The 23,550-nt window shown below is 34.8% G+C and overlaps 2 protein-coding genes across 6 annotated transcripts in view; one reads left to right on the forward strand and one right to left on the reverse strand.

Annotated features, from left to right (window-relative positions):
- The window catches only part of LOC144970770 (ATP-dependent DNA/RNA helicase DHX36-like), a 37,762-nt gene extending 23,284 nt beyond the window's left edge, over positions 1 to 14,478 (reverse strand). The window contains exons 1-8 of one of the 4 annotated variants that reach the window (XM_078910774.1): positions 14,383 to 14,478; positions 9,336 to 9,587; positions 7,051 to 7,169; positions 6,266 to 6,377; positions 4,778 to 4,888; positions 4,125 to 4,196; positions 3,272 to 3,586; positions 1,311 to 1,453 (exon numbers count right to left, since the gene is read on the reverse strand). In XM_078910774.1, coding sequence (XP_078766900.1) covers positions 1,311 to 1,453; positions 3,272 to 3,586; positions 4,125 to 4,196; positions 4,778 to 4,888; positions 6,266 to 6,377; positions 7,051 to 7,169; positions 9,336 to 9,537 — 1,074 coding nt within the window. In that variant the 5' untranslated portion in view covers positions 9,538 to 9,587; positions 14,383 to 14,478. Of the gene's footprint in view, positions 1 to 1,310; positions 1,457 to 3,271; positions 3,587 to 4,124; positions 4,197 to 4,777; positions 4,889 to 6,265; positions 6,378 to 7,050; positions 7,170 to 9,335; positions 9,588 to 14,069 lie in introns of all 4 variants that reach the window. The other 3 variants (XM_078910772.1, XM_078910773.1, XM_078910771.1) reach the window with 3 other exon arrangements.
- A 7-nt stretch (positions 14,479 to 14,485) lies between these two features.
- Positions 14,486 to 23,550, forward strand: part of LOC144970771 (ubiquitin carboxyl-terminal hydrolase 48-like) — a 30,558-nt gene continuing 21,493 nt past the window's right edge. Inside the window, exons 1-6 of one of the 2 annotated variants that reach the window (XM_078910776.1) lie at positions 14,486 to 14,568; positions 16,654 to 16,813; positions 19,266 to 19,383; positions 20,833 to 20,965; positions 22,602 to 22,677; positions 23,299 to 23,356. In XM_078910776.1, the coding sequence (XP_078766902.1) occupies positions 16,674 to 16,813; positions 19,266 to 19,383; positions 20,833 to 20,965; positions 22,602 to 22,677; positions 23,299 to 23,356 (525 nt within the window). In that variant the 5' untranslated portion in view covers positions 14,486 to 14,568; positions 16,654 to 16,673. Of the gene's footprint in view, positions 14,834 to 16,653; positions 16,814 to 19,265; positions 19,384 to 20,832; positions 20,966 to 22,601; positions 22,678 to 23,298; positions 23,357 to 23,550 lie in introns of both variants that reach the window. The other variant, XM_078910777.1, reaches the window with a different exon arrangement.

A 23,550-nucleotide genomic window follows, 5' to 3' on the forward strand; every position in this document is an offset into this window, starting at 1 on the left:
GTAATATTCTTCTATTTCCGTAAGTCCGTAATTGTCCTTACACTTCCGTAACAATTACGGACGGTCCATTATAATAGGCAGGTATGCTGACATTACAGCATTCATCCATTAATACTACTAACCTGGCATATATTATCATATATCAATATTGATAGTGACAGAAAGTGGAAAAAGGAGGAAAATTCTGAATGACAGCCTATAAGCCCCATTTTTACTGCATTAACCCCCACTTTTAGATCAATTGAGAAGATAAACTATCATTGGTACTCTAGCTAACTTCTGGAGAGTGGGAAACCGCACCTATTTGTTCCACAACACATCAAGTCTCAATGCCAGTGCATTTGATTGAAATTGATTTCGGGGATGGGGGGATGTAATTTTAAAAAAGAAGGAAACTTCTCCTTTGACTCAAAGGGTGCAGATTTCTGCAGATCAGAGAAAAACCATTAGCACTGATATATCAAAAGTCCATGCCTATTTGTTTTGTTTTTAAGGGTTTTACGGCGCTTGCAACACATGTGGGTCATATCAGTGCCAGTAAAAAGGAAGAAAATGGGATAGTAAAGACATTCTAGATGTAATAATAATAATAATAAATGTACATTTATATATCGCTTATGCCGAAGCTTCGAAGCGCTTCACATTGACCATCAGTAAAAACATGACATACTGCAGATTTGGACATACGAACACAAGCTCACACGCATCCAATTACACACAAACTCACACATCCATATACACACTGCACATACATATACAGAGCTGCCAACCCCATCTGATGAGAATGTGTACAATGGGACCTCAAAATGGGGGAGATTTCATAAAAATGGGTACAATCCTGAAATCGACGAAAACTAACCATTGTGAAAACAAGAGGAAGGTATAGTTACATAAAGTCACACCGCACAAGCTCAATTGCAGCAACAATGATGTACCCAAGACTATAATCCAATCCTTTCAGAATTCTACCTCCCAGCATGAAGATCATAATTGGTCAAAAAATATATGAACATCCACTTGGGCACCAAGGTTTCTCAATAGGCTGGTAATAATATGAATTACAACTAAAGAAAACTGAATTGACTCTGTACACTGAAAATGGGTACAATCTTGGGGGAAATGTGTACAAGCGTACAATCGCTGAAAATGCGTACAATTCCGCATCTTTTGCAGTAGGTTGGCAGCTCTGCATAAATTACTCTCACACACACAAACACACATTATATATATATATATATATATATACACATATATATTCATATACACATATTAAACTTTGCTATCATACAAAGACATATCTGAGAACTTACATCCCTCATATTGTATGATGGCAACTTTTCGCGGAACTTCATCATTGAGCAGAAATTTTTATCAGTGGAGAGAAACTCCATCCTGTCCTGCATTTCCTTATCAAGCGCTGGATTTCCCACTCTGGGTTTTACTGGTTCAAAATCTGCTAATGTGAATGTAAAAATGACAGGGATGGGGTCATATGGGAAGTTAACTCTATGGAGATCTTTGAATACTAATATAGATATAAGAAAGCCAACTTTGCAAAGAGAGGAAAACTAAAAACAAACTTAAAAAGTATCACCCAGGCATGCCTACCCTCAATTTCAAATTTCAGGGACATTTTACAGATAAACCTCAAATTTCAGGAAAAATACTCTGCGAAATAGTAATATTTTAAAAGACAGTCCAATGTCTGATATCAGGAGTATAACATGGTTACAATGGTGTTAGTGGTTATTAGAAGTAGGCATGTGTACTTAATAATATGCTTACAACAAAAGGAGTATCCTCACTCACTGTTTTAATAATATAATATTACTTGGATAACTGCTCAAAATAACACCAACACTGGTGAGAATGACTGACCACAAAAAAGGAGGACATTTTTCTCCAACTATTGTGAAAGAAAATAGCTTACCATTTTCAAATTACATGGTTTGTTGATGGCTGATGATCTGGTGGTAGGGGTGATGGTGTGGCGGAGGTGAAGGTTGTGGTAGTGGTGGTAGGAATGGTGATAGTTGTAGTAATGGTGGTAGGGAAGATGCTGTGGTAATAGTTGTAGTAGTGTTGGTAGGAATGATGTGGTGGTAGTTGTTATGGTAGTGGTGGTAGGGATGAGTTGTTGTAGTAGTTGGTAGTATTGGTGGTAGGGATGATGATGTGGTGGTGGTAGTTGTTGTAGTAATGGTGGTAGGGATGATGATGTGGTAATAGTGGTTGTAGTATTGTTAGTAGGAATGATGTGGTGGTAGTTGTTATGGTACAGGTGGTAGGGATGATGAGTTGTAGTAGTGGTGATAGGAATGATGATGTAGTAGTTGTAGTATTGGTGGTAGGGATGATTATGTGGTAGTAGCAGTTGTAGTAGTGGTGGTAGGGATGATAATGTGGTAGTAGTAGTTGTAGCAATAGTGGTAGGGATGATGATGTGGTGGTGGTAGTTGTAGCAGGTGTAGCTGGGATGATGATGTGGTGGTAGCTGTTGTAGTGATCGGTGGTAGGGATGTGATGAGGTAGGAGTTACTGTAGTGGTGGTAGGGATGATGATGTGGTGGTAGTATAATGGTCGTTTTTTTGTTTATTTACGGGACAAAAAAAAACGTCCGTATTTTCAGGGACAGCCATTATTTTTTTCAAGTTTCTGGGATGGTAGGCATACCTGATCGCCGCTGCAGTCCAGATCAGCATGGAATTGACCCGACTCTCCTATTCACTAGATGGACAATATCAAGCAATTTTGCTCCATTTTTATTCATGTTGAATGTGATTGATTAAGTCTAGTGATCAACAGTTTAACAGTCTTCATAATCTTAATATCAGACTCCATACAAGACCTTTTAGACATTCTTCACAGTTTAGTGCCCTCTGAATATAATCAACAAAGTTAACTTAATGTTGACTGTGGTCAGTGACTGGACGGGTATAGAGACTCACCTTGTAACGATGTCAAGCATTGTTAAAGATGGTAAGTGAGTGAATGAAACCAAACATGCAAAAACTTATAAGAGTTCTCGTTTGCAGCAATCTTCAATGGAAAGAACAAAATAAACATGAATCTAAGGTAAGCCAGGGATAAGAAATACAACAATTTTATCAGGATAAACCTGATTTCATACGATGCATTATTATCCAAAATCAAGGTTCTCAAAGTGTCATTAGTATTGACAGACGATCAGAAAGGTACCACAGAAACATTGACAGTAATGCTCAGCAACTCTTAGTCAATGTATATGAACAAGAGAAAGAATAGTCTCACCTGATCCAACACCAGCTTGGTAGGGGTAGTCGCTGTGAGCCTCATTGTATTCCATGACCCCTGTGACACAGGGCAGTGCAACGCCCTCCTCGTCACGGTCATCCAGTTCAAATCCAGATGTGTTGTCGAAATAAGCTTGATGACGGGTATCAGGGGCATTTGATGAAGCTGGGTCTGATTGATACGAGTCAGGGACATACGAAGATGATGGATCTGCTTGATACGAGTCGAGGACATATGAAGATGATGGGTCTGCTTGATATGAGTCAGGAACATATGACGAGGATGGGTCAGCTTGATAATAATTATAATCCCCTTCACCAATGGATTTAAAAAAAGAGAAGTAAAAATTATTATTATTATTTTTTAATGAGGAACCTTAAAATTAAACTATTTTCAATCTAAACCTAAACTGATTTTAAACGTTAATATATAGCAGAGAACAATAAATCCTACTCGATTTTACTATGAACAATATTATTTCATATACTGTTTAATATAATTGAATCGTTTTGTTTTGGTGAAATTAGGGCCAGCCAAAGGCTTAAAACATAACTCTATTTTTAAAAAATACAATCTAAAACTCGAGGAAGTTTTTAAAAACTTATCTCAGATGTAAGTTCTTGAGCAATTTTTATAGAACTTCAATTTAAAACAAAGAATGATGAAATCTCATTTTTCAATAATTTCACAGAAAATTTTAGACACAAAATCTGGATCTATATGGAAAAAGCCAGTGATAAGAAATGCAACAATTTTAGCAGGATACACTTGATTTCATATGATGCATTATTATCCAAAATCAAGGTTCTCAAAGTGCCATTAGTATTAACAAATCAACAAAAGTACCTACCAGATGTCTGGGCCTGTGCTATATCTGTTGAATACATCTCCTCCCAAGAGTCACATGGTTCTTCTTGCTGAACTGATTAAATGTTAAATAAAAAAAAATTGAAGATATAAACAATCAACAAATGCCACAAATCAATTTTGATATTGTACGGCCTTCAATTGCAGACTCGTCTACTATCAAGGAAAAATTCTTTAAAAACACAAATTTTGGGCTCCAAATACAGAACAACATAACTATGTATAATCAATCAAACTTGCTAAAAAAGAAATTCAGTGCTAGAGGTCAAGAGGCCACATGTTCATGGCTTAAAAGCGAACTAAATCCTTATAAGAGTAATTTTTAACTTATTTATTATGTTTAATGTTAGTTGAAGTGATTACTTTTTTATTTTTACTGAGAGCTTCTATCCTAAACTCGTTTTTATGATTTCAAGTTGACACACCTACAATTATGCATTAAAACAAAAACAACATTGCTTTAACATTATTCTTTTGAAAAAGTAAACAAAACATTAGATTAGATGGTATGCAGAGAATAAGGTCTATGTCCTCAGTTTTTGATGTAATGATTGAAAGGAAGCATGGCTGAAAATCTTAAGAGGTAATGAATTCACAATTTAAGTTGCAGAGATATTGAAAGCACAATCCACTCACTCATGACATCTCTCTGGCTTGCATCTTGCCGTGCGTATTTTGGATTTTTGATACCTCCACTTGAATAATACTCTTCAGCTGCAGGGTTTACGGCTTGAGGTTCTTGCCAGTCTGTAATATACAGTAATTAATGCAATTGAAATACTGATCTTACCAATATTATGAAAGGTGACAAAACCCAACAAACACAAAACTGGACAATACACCTATATTAGGGATGAGGCTAAAACATTAATTTTCCATTTTAAAAATAAAAAAATGTTAACCCTCTCCTTATCAGCCATTTTCATAATTATCCCCAAAACTGCACACCCACCCAACACAAAAAAAAAACAGACATTTCTTATTCAAACAGAAAAGCATCAAGCACATTCTATACATAATATTGTTCGACAATATGACCTCTATTACAGAATGTCAAGTTTCTATAGCTATAGCAAAAAGAAATGAAATCTGGATGACAAAAAAAACCCCAAGATTTCTGAAGAAATCGACTTTTTGGTGTTTGAAATAGGAACAATCTGATCAATTTCCTTCAAAAAGCTCCAGCTTTAAAAATTCCGAATTTCTTAGTTCTTCAGGGATTGATTCGGCCACATCTGAATCCAGAAACTTCTGATATGTAGAAAACCGATCCCTCTCTGGATATCTTTATGTTCAAATGTAATGAGACGGCAACCTCATATTATTTCATCATTGGCCTTGTCTTTGGTCTCTTGTATGCTTACTAGGTCTAATTTGTAAGTAAATAGGTACTCAATCAGGCTGTTTTTCTAAAATTTTGAGGAGATATAGCGACCACTGAATGATGCGATGTTCATTCCTAATCTATAATTGCGTCATCAGTAGTCGAAAACTACATCTGTAGACAAGAGACTTAAATAGATGTTACTTCCTTTTAATTTTAGCTATCGATAAAAGGTTGTTGAAGGGCCCCCGATATAATGGTAATAAATTTACAAATGTCACACAGTACTTTGTCATTCCGTTATATATTTACATAGAAAACACATTTAATAAAACATATAATTATTATCTGTGGCAGATTCACACAATTCACTTGTAGATAGTGTTATTGATACGACCGAATTCCAATCACGTAAGTTCCCTGAGCGTGAGAGTATAGTGACATAGAAATGGTTCAATAGGGCATAAGCCTATGGTCGGTCATTTGACTTTGAGAATCGCTATCTGGCCACCATATTGCCAAATTCATTTGCACGTACCTACAGACTTTATTAGTGGAACTATCTTGATCGTTGATCCATCAAACGATTCTATGTCAATTTTCACAATTCAGTAGTATAGTAAATAAGCTTGTTCATAATAGCCTTTATTTCTCTGCAAATATTGCGGGTTATCAACTAGTTGTATTAAAAAAGGACAAATCAATCTATTTCTTTTTTATATCGAGTATCAATAATAACACAACTGAATAAGTCAGTTCTTATATGAAGACGAAAAGAAATACAATAACTAAAAATTTACTATAATATGAATAGCCAGCGTCTTGATTTGTTGCTCCTTCCTCTTGTGTGAAATTGCTTAGTAAAATACGTATGTCCCTCTCTTTTTCTTCATCCATTGTTATAGTGGATATCTGGAAATATATTCAAAAATACAAAAATACATGCATGTTTGTGAGAGAGAGAGAGAGAGAGAGAGAGAGAGAGAGAGAGAGAGAGAGAGAGAGAGAGAGAGAGAGAGAGAGAGAGAGAGAGAGAGAGAGAGAGAGAGAGAGAGAGAGAGAGAGAGAGAGAGAGAGAGAGAGAGAGAGTGCTTGCAAAACATCTAGGTCATATCAGCTCCAGTAAAAAGGAAGAATATGGAATAGTTAAAAAATTCTGGGATTACTATTAAAACAGCCAATAAAAAGTAAGACAAAGGGGAATTGGTTTAAATAGGGAACAGATGTAGATTACAAAAGAATACTATCCATGTACTTAGTTTGAGTTCAACTAAAAGTCTTAACCAGACCCTAGCATAGGATCCCACTAAGAGGAAATATCAAAATGTTTACCAGATCTGGTCAAAGAAAAAAAACAGAACAATCAGGATACAACAGAGAGATGATTTACAATTTAAAAAATAGCACTGCCAAAAACTAACATGACATTTGAAAATTTCCCTTTCAGCAAAGGACTCCGGCAAGGGGCAGGACAAAATTAATTGATTATCAATTTAAAGGTTAGGAGGAAGACAAGGAGGACATCGACGACGATAACGAAAAAGAAGAGGAACACTATACACAAAAAAATATATTTCATATCTACATTTTTTTTCTGTTCCGCTTCCTGTTTGGCTTTATTCCTGCCTGCAAACCATAATCCAATTTGTCTTCCTCTTAAATTTGGAGGGGGTCTTTCTCTTTCCTGATTTCCAGGCTGGTTACCTTTACATGCAAATAAAACAGATTGTAATATTAAATATCTGTTTAAGAAAAGAATCATGGATTAGATCTGTATGAGGGAAGTCTAAACATAAACTGGAATTTTGTCACAACTCAGGAAAGGTCTGAATACATCTATTTGAAACTAACACTTTAAATACTCTTACATGAAGTCTCCAGGCAGATCAATGCATTTTGCCAGCATGACAACAGTTAATAAATAGATGCCGATGCCCAACCAATAGAATTGTGCATCAAACTTTGAAAACCAATCATAACATCCTCAATAAGATCTTCCGATTCACACCTCACATCCTTGGTGATATCCACTTCACTTAAATTGAACAACAGCACTCTTTAACTCACTCAATCCTAGAGATGTTTGCTACTTTTTAAAAATGGGACAATATGTATTAAAAATGAGCATGCACATAGATCAGGCCTGTAAATGGTTGGTGAAAAAATTGTCGGAACTTTTTGAACACGCGAAAATAGACACAACAGGACAAAAATATGGACACGACACAGATATGACACGACAATTGACTAGTCAAATCATGTCACTTTCCCCTATTTATTTATAACGAGGTCCTTTTTTTATGGTATCAAAAAAAAAAAAAAAATCACAATTATTTGAGGTCCCAGGTCTGAGTTAGTTGTAAAATGAAAGGAAGAGAACAATTCCTACCCTTTTGACTTGAAGGATGTGTATCTAGACGTCTAGTGCTCAACACGGGAAGCTGCGCATCTTCGCTCCTGTTTGTGTTAAATGTTTACGCTGATTCTTTCGTTTATTTGGATTAATTCTTATAGAAGAGAAGAAGAAGAAGAAGAAGAAGAAGAAGAAGAAGAAGAAGAAGAAGAAGAAGAAGAAGAAGAAGAAGAAGAAGAAGAAGAAGAAGAAGAAGAAGAAGAAGAAGAAGAAGAAGAAGAGGAGGTGGTGCGGTGGTGTGAGAGCTTTCGAAGAATATATATTTCGAAGAAAAATAATTATTTCGCATTATTTTCTTCCGTCTCACATCGGGACGGAACCAACGAAATATAGAGACTGAGAAATAAGAACCGGAGATATGCATGTGTGTCGGTAGCAAAATAGAGAGAAACCTTCCAGTCCGGTTCGACACACGTCTGTGTGTGCGTCATTTACAGACTAGGTGTGTGTGTGTGTGTGTGTGTGTGTGTGAAGACGACTCGTGCGAACTTCGCGACCTCTCTCTCGCTGGCTGTGGCACAGTAGCCAAGCAGTGAATACATAAACGTCTAGCGGAGCGTGTAGGCAGCATGATAATATTATAGCTAACTGATAGACGGCATGTTTTGTCTTTGATGCAACAAATAAAAAGTTGTTTTTTTTTGTTTTTTTTAAGTCGGCATTTGAAACAGAATAAAATCTAATTTTTTCGAGGAACGAAATAAAAGTCTATTTTCTTTTTTATTGGTTCTGTTCTTTGGCGTTATGAATTTTATTTTTACTATTATCTTTTATTTTTTATTTTTTTTAGCACTTATAGAGCAAAATCGTACTGTCTGAAATCCGACAATAGACTGAAGATTTACAGGCCTGATAGATAGTTTTATTCAACTATCATTAACATGCAAAAACTAAAAACATTAGCTTTGATACTACGCCTATAATTTGTCTCATAAAAATGTAATAAATAGGCATGGGGTAAAAGTAACCCGGGTAAACTACGGATATAGTCGGTGTTAGGATTGAGTGAGTTAATACCAATAATTATGACTGTGTGTCAGGGACTCTACCCCAAAGTGTAAAAAACAATCACAGTTGTCAAAACTAAGAACATCCTGAAGTCATTTCCTTACTTTTAGTCAATATTTCAGAAATAAAATAAATCTTAATAATAACATCTAGAATTGAATAAGTTTTTCATTTGTCTTAAATTGGCTGGCATAAGGATAGAATAAACTGGAAAAGCTCTGCATTTTCACATTTAAAGAAGTGTTTGTCCATGAAATATCAGCAATATAATGTGACACAACCATGATATAAACAACCCAGGTGCTATGCATAGTGTTGTGGAACATTCCCCGATTATTGTCATTAGTGTATTATCGATAACCATCTGACTACATTCATGTCAGATGACTTATTCCAGTCAATTGACAGAGAATTCACAGATCTACACTATACAATAAAAATCAGATTACCTATGATGGGCCCTCTCTTTCTGCCTCGTACTTCCCATCCTCTACCATTACCACGTGATTGGAAATTTGATTGATGACCCCCTTGTTGTCCATATGCTGATCCACTGTTCCATCCACCACGCTGTGGGTTTGAATTGCCCTGGCGATAACTTCCACCCCCTCTGGTCTTATTTTGATGATAGTTTCCTGTCCCACCAAACATCCTGTCTATGACAGCTATAAATTTCAAACTTTGAGTGTTTGAAAGAAAATCTGAAAAATTAAAGAAATAATTCATCTTAACGATCTAAAAAAAAAAGATCTCTCAAACACAAAAAATCTTACTTTTTCCTTCAACACAGATTGTTGACAACTAGACTGTTCAAGAGACACAAAGGTTATAAATAATCAATTTGAGAGAGATGCTAAAGTCAATCTAATTACAGCAATTTCCCTTAAAATAATTAATTCTCAACCCGTGATTGAATTGATTCATAACTTTTAAAAATCTACAAATTGTTTTAATCTCTTAAATAAATATCTTTTATGTTATACTTTATAAGTTTTAATCTCTTCATTCAATTAGGCTTTTAAAAAGTCAGTTATTTTCAAGACTAAGACACAAGTGTATAAAGCACAGAAAGGAATCTTTCCTTGTCTTGATACCTTTTAAAATCTTTGATCATAATGCAAGCTGGAATGATATTTTATACTTAAATTACAGTAACAGTCAAATGTAAAATATAAACGATCTCTCTCTCTCTCTCTCTCTGTGTGTATCCTTCTTTTCTCTGTTCAAACTATTTCTTTTTTAAAGGTTTAACGTTTTAGTTTAATTCTGTCATTAATGAATTTATTTTGGTGATAAAGGCGGTGATTAAGGGTCTTTGGTAAAGATCATGGTCCCTGCTGAGCAGAATAATTTTACCGATGTTTTGACTAGCAACCAGATTACCTCATTGAAAGTTTTGTTGTTACTTTTTTTCTTCTTCTTCCTTATAGGGAAGTCTGAGGGCATTTTTAAAAAAGTTTTAAAAAGTATATATAATCAGGAAGAGAGGCTGGGGGTGGACTACAAATCCCTCATATTTTCACAATGACATAAAGATTCAATCTTACACTACCCAAACTCCAGATCTTTTAATTTGAGATCATCCAATGTAAAGGATAAGTGGCTTATGAAATAATAGTATTAGAAAATACTATGTTTTTATTTCAAATTCCATACTTTCCCATTCTTATTTATATATATCTCATCTTGTCACAAAAGCTAGCAATGCTAAGTGTGGTCTGTGACTTGATGGCCTTAGGTAAGGCATTTTACACTCGTTACTCCACTTGACTCAGGTGTGAATGAATACCTGGCTATAGGCAGTGCAGTTATGGATCTTACAGTTCACTCCGCTTAATCGCACACTCTGCTTATCCGCTACACATTTCAAGGAACAAGGCAAAAACAAGGAGAAAACAAATAGACTCGCTCAAAAATAAAAAAATAAAAAGACAACCCCCCTTCCCCCCCCCCCCAAAAAATAAAGGATAGGATGGGGTTTCTTTGGTCAAATTTTAACATCTCTTTCTCTTAAACAGGTATGTGAATACATGATAGTAGCTAGAGAGCTGCGCCGGTGTTACCAATACTTAGCTTCTATACCAGGACAAATCATTCGTTTGGACAGAAAAATAAATAAAAAACTTACCGCTTACCGTCAAAAGCAGTTTAGATTTGAAGATACATTTGTTTTCTATCAAAAAACATTCGGTACTAGATAATCCTTGATGAATATCAAAAGTTTTGTTTGAAATTATATCCTAAATATTTTCATATTCATTCCTCGCTAAATCGTGTGTGTTTTTCGTCTGATTCAGTGGTTGGTGCCCCTAGTGCCAGCCGCCTGCCGCGCAAAACAAAGGTTTTTAAAAAAGTTTATTGAGAAAAGATACGGAAAAAAGTGTCCCTAGATAGGTATGCAATTTGGTGCATAAGTGCAGTAAAAATTGGTGCGCAAAATTAGTTCGTAGAGGATGCGAGACTGTGTGTGTGTGTCTCTTTCTTTCTTCCTTTTTTTTTTGGGGAGTGCCTACGTACATGGTAACGGGGCATCTAGCCTCAGGATCTATGTACACGTAAACCGGTTTACCGTTGCAACATTCTGCTCGTGTGTGTGTGTGTGTGTGAATTTTTTTAAAAAATCAAAACAATTTTAACCATTAATGGCGAGATTCCATCTTACACTCCCCAAACTCCAGATCTTAGTCTTAATGTTATCATTAAAAGACAAGCTTTGCGATTTATAGTTTAATTGAAGCCCGAGTCGAAATATACTCTTACTACTGTTCTCTTGGTGGAAACGATTTATTCTGCATAAGCAATCTGGAGAAAAAAAATCAGTGTCACTGTAAAAGGTTAAAATATCACGAAGTACGCACCGTGAACACCGCTGTAACAATCCTTTGATCTACGTCATCAGGCAACCCATTGTTTCTTTCATCTTTTCCCATTCCCCCTTACTATCCCCCCATCCCCCCGCCCACCTCTCTCTCTCTCTCTCTCTTGTCATAGTGTTATCCCTCCCCCTTTCCATCTCAATGTAAAATGAAAACGTTCTGCTGTTTGCAGATACATGTATGATTGTTTTGTTTTCTCTCTCTCACTAGGCTAGGATTAAAAACCAAGACATCAGGTAATGGGTGTCTAATGCCAAAGTATAGATTCTCTCTTTGGCCAATTTAGTCACGTATGTGGCAGCCCAGCTATTTATTATGTTCTGCCTATAACACACAATAAGTGGGATTCTGGGGGTGGGTACGAAAGAAATCAAGGTCATAAGTAACCGTGCACAAGAGCTGTATAGGGAATTGGTTTCTGGGGGTCTTGCAAATACCAAATATGTTATGGAAAGCTCTTTCGAACTCCAAGACGTCTGGTTTGTTTTGCTATCTTGGAACAAACGAAACAGAGATGTCTTGATGTGTGACCTAGTTGTCTGATTTTGTGACCTCGATGTAAGGTATTGTGACCTAGATGTATCCTTTTGTGTGTGCAAGCCATGCGGGTAAGTACAGCGATAGCTTGCCAGTTGAGGAAAAAAAGGAAGAAGCAACGTATCCGCATTTGAAAAACAAAACAAAAAAACTGAAAAAACAAAACAACTTAACCTTTTAAAGGCGAATATCAATCTTACTTGGACCAAAAATAAAATCTTACCGTTTTCATCAAAAGACAAAAAACAAATTACAATTTAAAAACTTGAGCTTTTATATAGAGCAATATCCACCCAACGTGCTCAAAGCGCTTTTTATCAATATTCTTACTGCTCTTATGGTGGAAACGTTTTTTTTCTGCGTTAAAAAATAATATAAATGAAGACTATTATTTGAAAAACAAAAAAATCAGTGTCACTGGCAAAGGGTTAATTGCAGTACTCCTGCATCCTGTGAGACTCCTACGGCACTTGCTAATCATAAAAAGGGAAATAGCAGCAATCAACAATATTATTAAGGTGAAAAAAAAAAGAAGAAAAAAAAAGTGGGTGGGGGGGGGGGGGGGAGAGCAAACCCAGTAGCAATGCAACCTTTTAGCGGCGAAATTCGATCTTTGACCTAACACCAAATCTTCTATCATCAAAAAACAAGTAACGGCAAAACTATTATAGACAATTGAAGTCCGAGTTGCGATAGTCTGACTACTCTCTTGGTGGAAACGCTGTATTCCCCGTTAACAATAATAAAGATAAAAGCAAACTACTACTATCTAAAAGCAAAAAATTAGCTTCGCTGTTAAGGGATTAAGAACACCTGCAACTGCAACTGCCAGCATCCTTGAGATGCTCTTACGTCACCAAGGTCACCAATCGACACGTCTCCCTCTCGTCGGCATGCATCTCCCCCCCCCCCCCCTCCACTCTTTCAAGGTGGTGGTGGCGGCGGATAAAAAAGGCCTTTTTCTCTTTCATTCAATCAACTGGTCTGCTGGTGTACCCTAGGCCTCTCTACAAGTCCAAGAAATAATACTCACTTTTTCTCTGCTCCAACGAAAATATCTACCCCCTACCGGTCTAATTATTTGTAGCAGACGACAAATTTCTCAAAACGGTCACGTGACACTATAAAAACAACACAGGAAGTCCATGAAAGCTTATTTACGGCATTTCCTTTGAACCGTGTAAACAACAAAATTTCGTTTTCATTCGACTCAACGGGTCAGATTGGCCGGTATTTTTTTAACGAACTAAAGTTCTGAAAAATCAAAATGTTTCTTAGAAAGTTGAAAGATGCTAGTTTTTGAAACAGAGGTAGGTTTTTTAAAAAAATCTTTATATTTTACGTGAATGCATGCTCAAGGCGGGTTGGACGTGCAGCGGAGGTTGGTAGGCCAAAGGCCCACCTCTCTAGTGACTTTATTTTCAATTTCAAGTGTGCAATATGATACATCATTTCATTATTATTATTATTGACAGAGCACTAAGCTGACGAGAACCCCCTGGTGACTCGGTCTACGCCTAAATAGGTAAATAAATAAACGCTCCATAAATAAAACTACGTTCTTATTCTTTAAACTGTTGAAAAATCCCCCCCCCCCCAATGCCATAAACAAAAATATACGGTTTTAAAGTTTAAATCTCAAATCTCGATCTCCCTGGTCCCTAGCCAAATTGGTTGATTTTGGCAAAGGCAAAGGGAGACCAAAATCTTGGTCTAGCCTCTACCATCTAAAGCTTTAAGTAAAAATAGGTTGCAAAAAGCATGAAATACATTTAAGTCTGCCACAGAACATAAGTCAATCAATATCTGAAGTCGTGGAGTCTTGCTCAAAGTTTGAGCAGAAAGAAGGGACAAGGACCTCGTCGCAGGTAACGCCAAGCAATGCAATCATCCTGCAGATTGCAGTCAGTCAGTGGCAATGACATGACTGGCCGAGTCCTGGAGTGCAAGAGAAATCATTGGTAGATTGCAATACAAATGTCCTCAATGTGAGCAATTAATCCCTTCTGCATTAACAAAAGATATTGATCGTGAAAAGCATTATGGAAATGTCTGGGGGAAAAAAATTCGCCTCACGCCTCACCTCGTCACACAAGTTTCCAGTTTCGAAGAATCATTAAAAGGAATTTCGTATTTTGTGTAAGAAAACAATTCGCTTTTTTAATCAGTGGAGTTTCGTGTTTTTCACATTCCAAGACGGTTAATTGCCAAGGGAAGTTATTCATTGGAACTTTCTTTTTTCTGAGCAATAGCTTCTGAAATATTCGAAGTGAGAGCCTGTAATTTGTCATTTGTTTATTTAGAATTTTTGCAAGTGAAATGGTTTATTTTTATATTTCATGAAGGGCGATGCAACATCAAAGTTTGATGCTTCACGTCGATAATTAATGATAATGTACTTTAACATAATATACTTGGTGTGGAGACTCTCTACTCTTCTCTCCTGAGCCTGAATACTCTGATTCTGATTATTTTACCCAGCCAATCGCTATCGGTAATCAGTCATTTGTGAGAATTTACAATTGCAAACTCAGGTCAGAGCCAGAGTAAGAATAGTGACAGTAAACTATGATTGTTTGATTTTCTTTCTCCCTTTTACTTTTGCAGTTTTATCACTTTTCTTTATTTGGCCGTTTTCATTTTCATCCAGGAGTTACGAACGGATTTTGACTCTGATTTGATTAACTTATCATTAAAGTCATTAAAGCATCATCATAACTTTGGAACCGTTTCTATATCATTATCGTATTAAATGTTTTTTAAAGGCATATATGTCTATGTAAAAGACAATTATTAAATTATAATTATATTTTTGAAAAAAATATCAAACTCAAACTAAAGAGGTGAGCCAAAGGAACCAACATTTAGCTCCTTTAAGTAGGTACTTTGGTAAAAAATTCAAATTGGATTGAGCTCAATGAAACCTATATCTTTTAAAGTGCTTTTCAACACGATTCTAATGATACCAAAATTGTGAAAATCAGATAAGCAGAAAAAAAGTTATGTTAGTTTAAAGGCTGAAAAATGGTCTTCTATTTGCCTTTGTTATTTACTGACGGACTTTGTGACCTGAAAATTGTTGTATTTCTGGTAGTAACCACCATTTGGATGTGAAAACTGGCCTAAAATGGCCGTTAAGATTTGAGTAAGGATTTTACTGGAACGAATTTCATGGATGCGGTATACAACTTTGCCCTGAATTTAATTTTATTAAAAAGTTAAGATGTTAAATAAACGTGCCAGCATGAAATTTTGATTTACCAAGTTCTAATCTTTTAATTATCCAAAGCTAAATTATACCCTATTTTATCCATAATCAAAAGTTATACTAAATTGTCATTGGTTTTAAATTAAACTACACCAAACGATAGAGTAATTTCTCCTGAAGAAAATAAGACATCAATCATTAAAATCCATCCATAAACAAAAAATCTATGGAACTTTTTCTGAGACCCATCACTCAAAAGTCCAAAATATCGGGTCACAGCCACTAGGCCATTTATCGGCTCCCTGCTGGAGGGCCAAATGGACGTTTACCAAAGTACCTACTTTAAGTTGTCAATCATACATTTAGATAGAAAAAAAAAGATCTTAACGCCTACCGTCAATAGATTTGAAGATGCATTTTTCTATATAAAAAAATATTCGGTACTGGACAATCCTTGATGAATTTCAAAATTGGGTTTGAAATTTTATCATGATTCATTCCTCGCGAAGAAATCGTTTAAAAAAGTTTAAATAGAAAAACATTCCAGAAGAAGTGTCACTAGATATGCAATTTGGTGCATAAATGCAGTAAAAATGTGTGTGCAAAATTAGTTTTGTAGCGTGTGTGTGACTTTTTTTTGTTTTTGCCTTTATTATGATGCCTCTCTTTCCTTCCTTTTTTTTTTTTTTTTTTGAGTGCCTACATACACGGTAACGGTGCATCTAGCCTCAGGATCGATATACATGTTAACTGTTTTACCGTTGCAATACAAGCAATGGATGGACCTCACTGTCGTGAGCGCATGCGCTCGTGTGTGTATGTTTGTGTTTTGTTTTGTTTTTAATCAAAACAATTTTACCCATTAAAGGCGAGATTCAATCTTACACTAACCAAGCTCCAGATCTTTTAATGTTATTAAAAGACAAGCTTTGCGATTATAGCATATTTTATTTTGTCCTATGATATCAAATTTAATTAATTACATCGTACCACATCGTTTCCTTTTGTTCATTCACATTTAAATTTTAGGATTAAATTGTTTTTAAAGAAATATTAAATATCAATACTGATGTGTCTGTATTAGTTCTGATTCAGTTTTGTTGAATTAAACAAAGCCTATCTCTCCCATTTTCTTCTTTCTTCCAGATATTTAGTGCTATTCAACAATGCCACCTAAACAAAAACAGCAGCTTGATAAAGCTGCATGGAGCTGGACAGAGACTATAGATCATACTCAGATTACCCAAGAGCATATTCACATTGCATACAGACTCAACTTATCACCTTGTGAGCGTGGATCATGCAAGTAAGTGTTGGACTCAACACTGAGTTTCACCTATGACAGGCCTCGAAGTGGGCCGGGAAAACCGGGAAAAGCCGGGAACTTTATTTTGAAATTTCCCGACCGGGAAAAGCCGGGAAAATCGGTGAAAATTGTCTGGGGCCGGGAAAAAGCCGTGAGAAACATTTAGGTGAATCAACAACCCAACATGTATTCTTCAGCGTAATCATTACCCAACCTGCGAACGATCGGCTTAGAGCATGGCAGCAGCCTCTTATGGTTTCCTCACACTACTAGGCCCTATGTTATGACGATCGACCCAATCAGCAAAGTCCGGTCCGCATTCGTAGAGTACACAGACTATTACCATGTTTCCTGTGCATGACGTAATTATAGTGGTTTAGAGTCATCGCTGAAACACTGGAAGACGGCAATGGGATAGTTGCGTCAGTTGTTGAATAAATTATCCAGGCACGGTTGATAAGTAAAAAAAAACAAATTATGTTGTAGTTACATTTGAAACAAACAAAGTATATCACTGATCTCGTCTCATTGAGATATCAAGAATGATATAAAAATCAAGAAAATCGGCCGATAAATAAAAAAGTTGCTAAAAAAATCGAAAATAAACAAAAGCAATTTTTAAAATCGAATTTATTCGTAAAACAGTTGGTTTTCAACCGATTTTTCTGAAACAAGGACCAATGTTCTTCTTTTTTCAAGCCGATTTCAACAATGTGACTTTCAAATTCCTCAGAATTATATTTTTTACTTTTAGATTTTAGCTTTTAGGCCTGCTCAAAAAGGTGTTATATTCCTTGCCACTTGCACAACAATAGCGTAATACATCGACGGCGAGAAGCGTCTTTGTTTCGACCAGCCGGTTCGGTTAGATAGCCTGTGATTGGTCGAAGACTTAAAGACGCTTGATTCACTCAGTCGACTCATCATTGTCGACAAGACAAGAGTGCTAGAAACACACATCCCTCCCCTCATCTTAGTAGTGTGTGTGTGTGAGTGTGTTTTTTCTTTGTTTTGTTTTTTTTTTGTGTGTTTTTGACTTGGTCATGAATGCGATTGTTAGCTAAGCTAAGAAAGACGGTCGACGTCCTTGAGCTACTTTAATTAATTTTCAAGACTTGTTATTCAATTATTTGGAGATGGCAGATTAAGGTCGTTTACTCATTGTAATTTGTACTAAGTTTGTTTTGTCTGTCTCTAGATTAACTAGCTTTATTTCATTCATGTGCAATTCAATAAGTAGGCCACAAGTCTTTGGACGCTACTTTCTCTCTCATAGTAATATTCAAATGTCTTTTTCTCTCTATTGATTTCTCTTCTCTTTGTCTCTTTTCTCTCTCTCTCTCTCTGTCTCTCTCTCTCTCTCTCTCTCTCTCTCTCTCTCTCTCTCTCTCTCTCTCTCTCTCTCTCTCTCTCTCTCTATATATATATATATATATATATATATATATATTTATATATATATATATATATATATATATATATATCTATCTGTCTCTCTCTTTTTTAAAATATTTTTTTGCATGTTGTAGGAGGCCTAGACTTTACAGGAATACGTCCAAGTATTAATAGCCAGAGTCAATATATTTCTTTCTCTCAGTCTCAGCTACTCTCTTTTTCACTCACATCTCTCTCTCTCTCTCTCTCTCTCTCTCTCTCTCTCTCTCTCTCTCTCTCTCTCTTATATATATATATATATATATATATATATATATATATATATATATACATATATATAGGTAGTGGTGACTGGTCTAGAATTGATGAATATGCTTGAAAATTACTACCTTAAAATTTTCCCTAGAGCCTGGAAAAAACCAGGAAAAAAACGGGAAAAAGCAGGGAAAAATATTTTCCTGAATCACTTCTAGGCCTCCTATGATTATCAAGGAACAAATAACCTTAAGTGCATTTCACTTAAATTTTGCAAATTAATAATTACCTTTTAATCTTAGTTTGGTTTTGCCAGTATTGCTTTTTGTAAAGTTGCTTTTAATTGACTTTCTTTCCTAATGAATGCATTTTTATATTTTTGGTAATTGCTTATAAATCCATTAATTTCCAATATAACTACTATATGTTTTGAGGTTGCCTTTTTAAGCTTTTATCTACTTAACTTTGAGAATTGACTGTCTGTTTATTCTCTTATTTGGGTATATATAAGAGTTGAGGAATGATGTATACCAGGTCAGGTCTTGACTGTTGAAGAATATTTAGTTCGTTTGCCCATACTATCTTGATTTGTGGGGGGGGGGTTGTTTTGTTTTGTTTTTATTTTTTAGTAAAAATGAAATTCTCTTTTCTGGGATTAAAAATAACAAAATAAAGTCACAGTATTTGATAGTCAGCTCATTGATTATTTTATAGGGTATCTTATTTTTCCCAAAGATTATTTTAGATATATGTATATCATATCTTTAGATCATTGTTTGAATTCTTTTTCTTTTTATTACAGACGTAATTGTAAAGGCAATCCATTTTGCTTGAATAACCTTGGAGAGAAAAAGTGGTTTGGTCAAGTGGATGAGTCCAAGCTTCAGAACTTTAATCCAGAATCTGAAAGGCTTCAAAAGGTTGGTGTCTTTCTTTTCCTTTCATTCTTATTTCAATTGGGATTGTCCGCTAATTTGGATTTGAGCTTTCTTCTGTTGAATTTTTGAAAAGTTAAAATACCATATTTAGAAGAAGAAAAAATATTGCGTTGATATTCTTTGTGAAATTAAATGTTAAAGAGACAACATAACCGCTTTATTGGGAAAATGTTAATCCAATGGTTCAATATATCGATGGTGTCAATTTCTTACTGTGTAATTGGTTTTGACAAAACTTTACAGGAGAAACAAAAATAATCATTTCATGCGTTCTGATCCAAAGCAATATCCATTGTATGTTTTTAATTTCTGCTATTTATACTACACCAAAGCATCCCAAATGAGTAGAGGATTAATTGGAAGGCACTCTGAACATTCTTAGCTTGAACATTAAATTTCATTTTTTATTTCCATTTACATGGTTAGAGAATGACTCCCTTGATATGTGGTTCATTTTCAAATGATCTTGGCTTTCTAAGGCATAAACAGGTTCATGAAATGATAATGCCTGATGCTCGCCTAGCAACTTCATTCTTTTGCAAAGAGCACATGATTTAACAAAGGGGAGAAATGTATTGAGGTAGTTGGCAAGGCAATATTGGAGCGTAGTATAAGAGGAAAATTATGCATTCAAAAGATAAGTGCAACGAAATGCCAATACATTAAAGCATCATCATAACTTTGGAACCGTTTCTATATCATTATTGTATTAAATGTTTTTTAAAGGCATATATGTCTATGTAAAAGACAATTATTAAATTATAATTATATTTTTGAAAAAAAATATCAAACTCAAACTAAAGAGGTGAGCCAAAGGAACCAACATTTAGCTCCTTTAAGTTGTCAATCATACATTTAGATAGAAAAAAAAAGAACTTAACGCCTACCGCCATACAAAATCTTTTCATCATTGAACAGTTACACCAAAAAGTTCTTTTATGCAAAAGAATCAACTTCATGAACTTTAATTCATTTCATTAAAAGTAATTTAGCCATTTTTACTGTAGATAATAAATGTTTAATCGAAGGGAGTGTGGTTATTGCTTTCAAGAAAGATATGATGTCGGATGTTAAAATGTATTCAACTCAACAATGATACCTGTGGTTAATAAAATATAAAATTGGACATGATTTCTATAAAAAACTGCTCTGTATACTAAAAATATTATAGAATAAAAGCTTATGGGTCATGAGGAGAATAGAGGGACAGTATTAATAGCCTGCTTTGGCAATCCTAGTGCTGAAATTGTTGAGAGTTAATACAACTTTTTCTGTGGAAATGTTCCTTTTCACAATGTCATTTTAAAGACTTTGGATCACCATCGTCATTATCATCATCATCATCATCATACCCAATGGATCAGGGTCTAAATAAAATATCTTATACCATAAGTAATATTTTTTGTTTCTTTTTTTTCATTCCTTTCACAGGGTAATTTTGTTGGACTCAAGAATTTGGGAGCGACGTGCTACGTCAATACATTCCTTCAACTCTGGTTTCACAATCCGATTGTAAGAAAGGCTATATATGAATGGCGGGAGCCAGAGATGAGCAATGAGTATGGTACGATCATATTGCTAAATGCTGGATGATTACTGTAATGCTGTTCATTTAGAATGAATCAATTTATTATCACTAACTATTATTATTATTATTATTATTTGGTGTTCCTCAGTGCTCAGTCCTTGGACCAGTCCTTTTACGATGTATATATCTAATTACCAATTTTTAAAAAAAAGAATCAATCAGAGTGGTCTCTTCTCTCTCTCTCTCTCTCTCTCTCTCTCTCTCTCTCTCTCTCTCTCTCTCTCTCTCTCTCTCTCTCTCTCTCTCTTCTCTCTCTCTCTCTCTCTCTCTCTCTCTCTCTCTCTCTCTCTCTCTCTCTCTCTCTCTCTCTCTTTCTCTCTCTCTCTCTTTCTCTCTCTCTCTTTCTCTCTCATCCATATTTTTTCTTAGCCAACCTTCTAACTTCATATTTTTATGTTTATGGATATCACTTGGTGATAGAGATCAGTTAGGCTGATCAATTTAAGTAATAATTTTTTTAAGGCTTAATTTAAATTCGCTCTTTTGATGTATTGCAATTGATTAAAGATTGTTATTTATAGTTGCATAATCACAAGGTTGCAGTAATACACACACTAGCCGGGTTTGTAGTATAAAAACAAATACCTCCTTTTGGCCAAAAGTTATCATAATCTCTTGATATAGTGGGCGGCATTATAGGGCTCTAAAATGACAATTTGTTAAATTATATTTACAAAAAATCAGTTTGTATCTAATGATCAAAATATGTGTGGTTTAGAAGTTAGTAATATATTACGTAATATTAAGTAACAATGAATAGCTATGTTATATTTGCATTAGATTTGGGCTTGACAGATGGGCCGATAGATTTTCCTCCTTTTTGACAAATTGTCAGTATTATCACTTAAATATTCAGTTCTACTCTCTGTGATGATGTTGAAAGTTTGATCAAAGGATTTGAGATTTATTTTTTTTTATGAAATCAAAGATGGGGTGGCAGAAATAAACTCATGTTAAATTACGAAATGACAAAAATTTTAATCAGTAGTGGCTAAAACGTTCTTAAACAGGAATTGTTAACAGGGTTTCTTTCAGACATCACATTATTACTTGTAAAAAGCATAAAAAATCTTGTGTGTTGACCAATGCTGATCTTTCCTTGTCCAATGTTTATAAATCTTTGCACAATGGATCAACAATGTATATTAACTATCATTTAAAAGTACAAGAACATTGAGAATGATTGGTGACAAGCTCAATTTAGTAAAAGCAAAGATTCTTTATAAGTTTTGGCACTCAATCCTTTCAAATGGCCACTCCCCATTGTTAATATTCCCAACCAGTGTTTCTTAAGTCAACCTCATACCTTCAAACTTTTGAACACAACTTAACGATCACCACTTTCTCTGAATGTAATTAATTAATGGTTGTTTTAGTACGCATTTGTTTATTTCAATTTATTTCACGTCATTTTAAAGTGTTTAGTGCTTATGTAGACAGGATCAAGTGTTATAATTAGTAATATTTATTATAATTATTGTATTTTTTATTATAATTATTGTTGTAATTATTTTTTCTTTTTCCAATTTTTTTTTTCATTTTTCATTAGTAAAAGTTAGTTGTGAATAATGAATGTAATTGGTTGTCTTTATTTTATTTTTTTCTCTTTCAGTTGAAGGATGGAAACCAGATTCTATCTGTGGACATCTCCAAGTTATATTTGCCTTGATGCAATTAAGCAATCGATGGTATGAAATTATGTGATGTTTTAAAAAAACAAACTGTCTTTTGTTGTTGCTGATTTTTCTTTTCTTTTTTTTTTGTTACAGAGAGAGAGAAGTGGAGGGGGGTGTTTTCGTTTATTGTTTGTTTTTAAAAATTATATTTCTATGTTTGGCTTTCTGCGAAAGACGAAGAAGTACTGCAAATGAGGTTTAAATATATAATTTTGTGATATGTCAGGCATTCTATACACTCAATATTGTTGTTACGTTACTCCAGCATGAAATTTACACATTTTGCCAATAATTCAAGGTTGCCAATTTTCCGTATATTTACGGAGTTCAGTATGTTAGAAGCCCTCAGTATATTTTCCAATAGCATGCTAAACTGAAATGAAAGTAAATATTGGAGTTCAGCACTCAGAAAGGGGTTGGTTTATGTCTTTGTGTAAAAGTTCAGTACATGTTTGCCTCCTGAATTGGCAACCCTGAATAATTGTTGTTGTTTTTTTTCACTTGGTGACATTACTTATTCAAAACTGTCCTACATGCATATGTCATAAGCAACACACTACCATATAAGATTTTAAACGCTTGCTTTTATTCTTTTAACTGTTTATATTAACTTTTTATTTCTTCACCACTTAGTTACGCTGATCCAACACCCCTTATTGACTGTCTAGGACTTGATGCAGGAGAGCAGCAAGTAAGAGTGCTTTTTTTAACTTGATGATAATCTAATCATGGTCTGAATTATTATTGCCACTATCATAGATTAGAAAAAAGAATTCTGTTGAATTTTGGTGATAAAAGTTGTTTTGTTTTGAGTTTTTTAAAATTACATTTGTTTTGATGCATTCTTCAACTCTTTCAAGTTCAGCATGGTTGAAAATCGAACTC

This window comes from Berghia stephanieae, chromosome 4 (genome assembly GCF_034508935.2).
Source record: "Berghia stephanieae isolate SIO BIC M18660-M18661 chromosome 4, UCSD_Bste_1.3, whole genome shotgun sequence".
NCBI classification, from domain to species: Eukaryota; Metazoa; Mollusca; class Gastropoda; order Nudibranchia; family Aeolidiidae; genus Berghia; species Berghia stephanieae.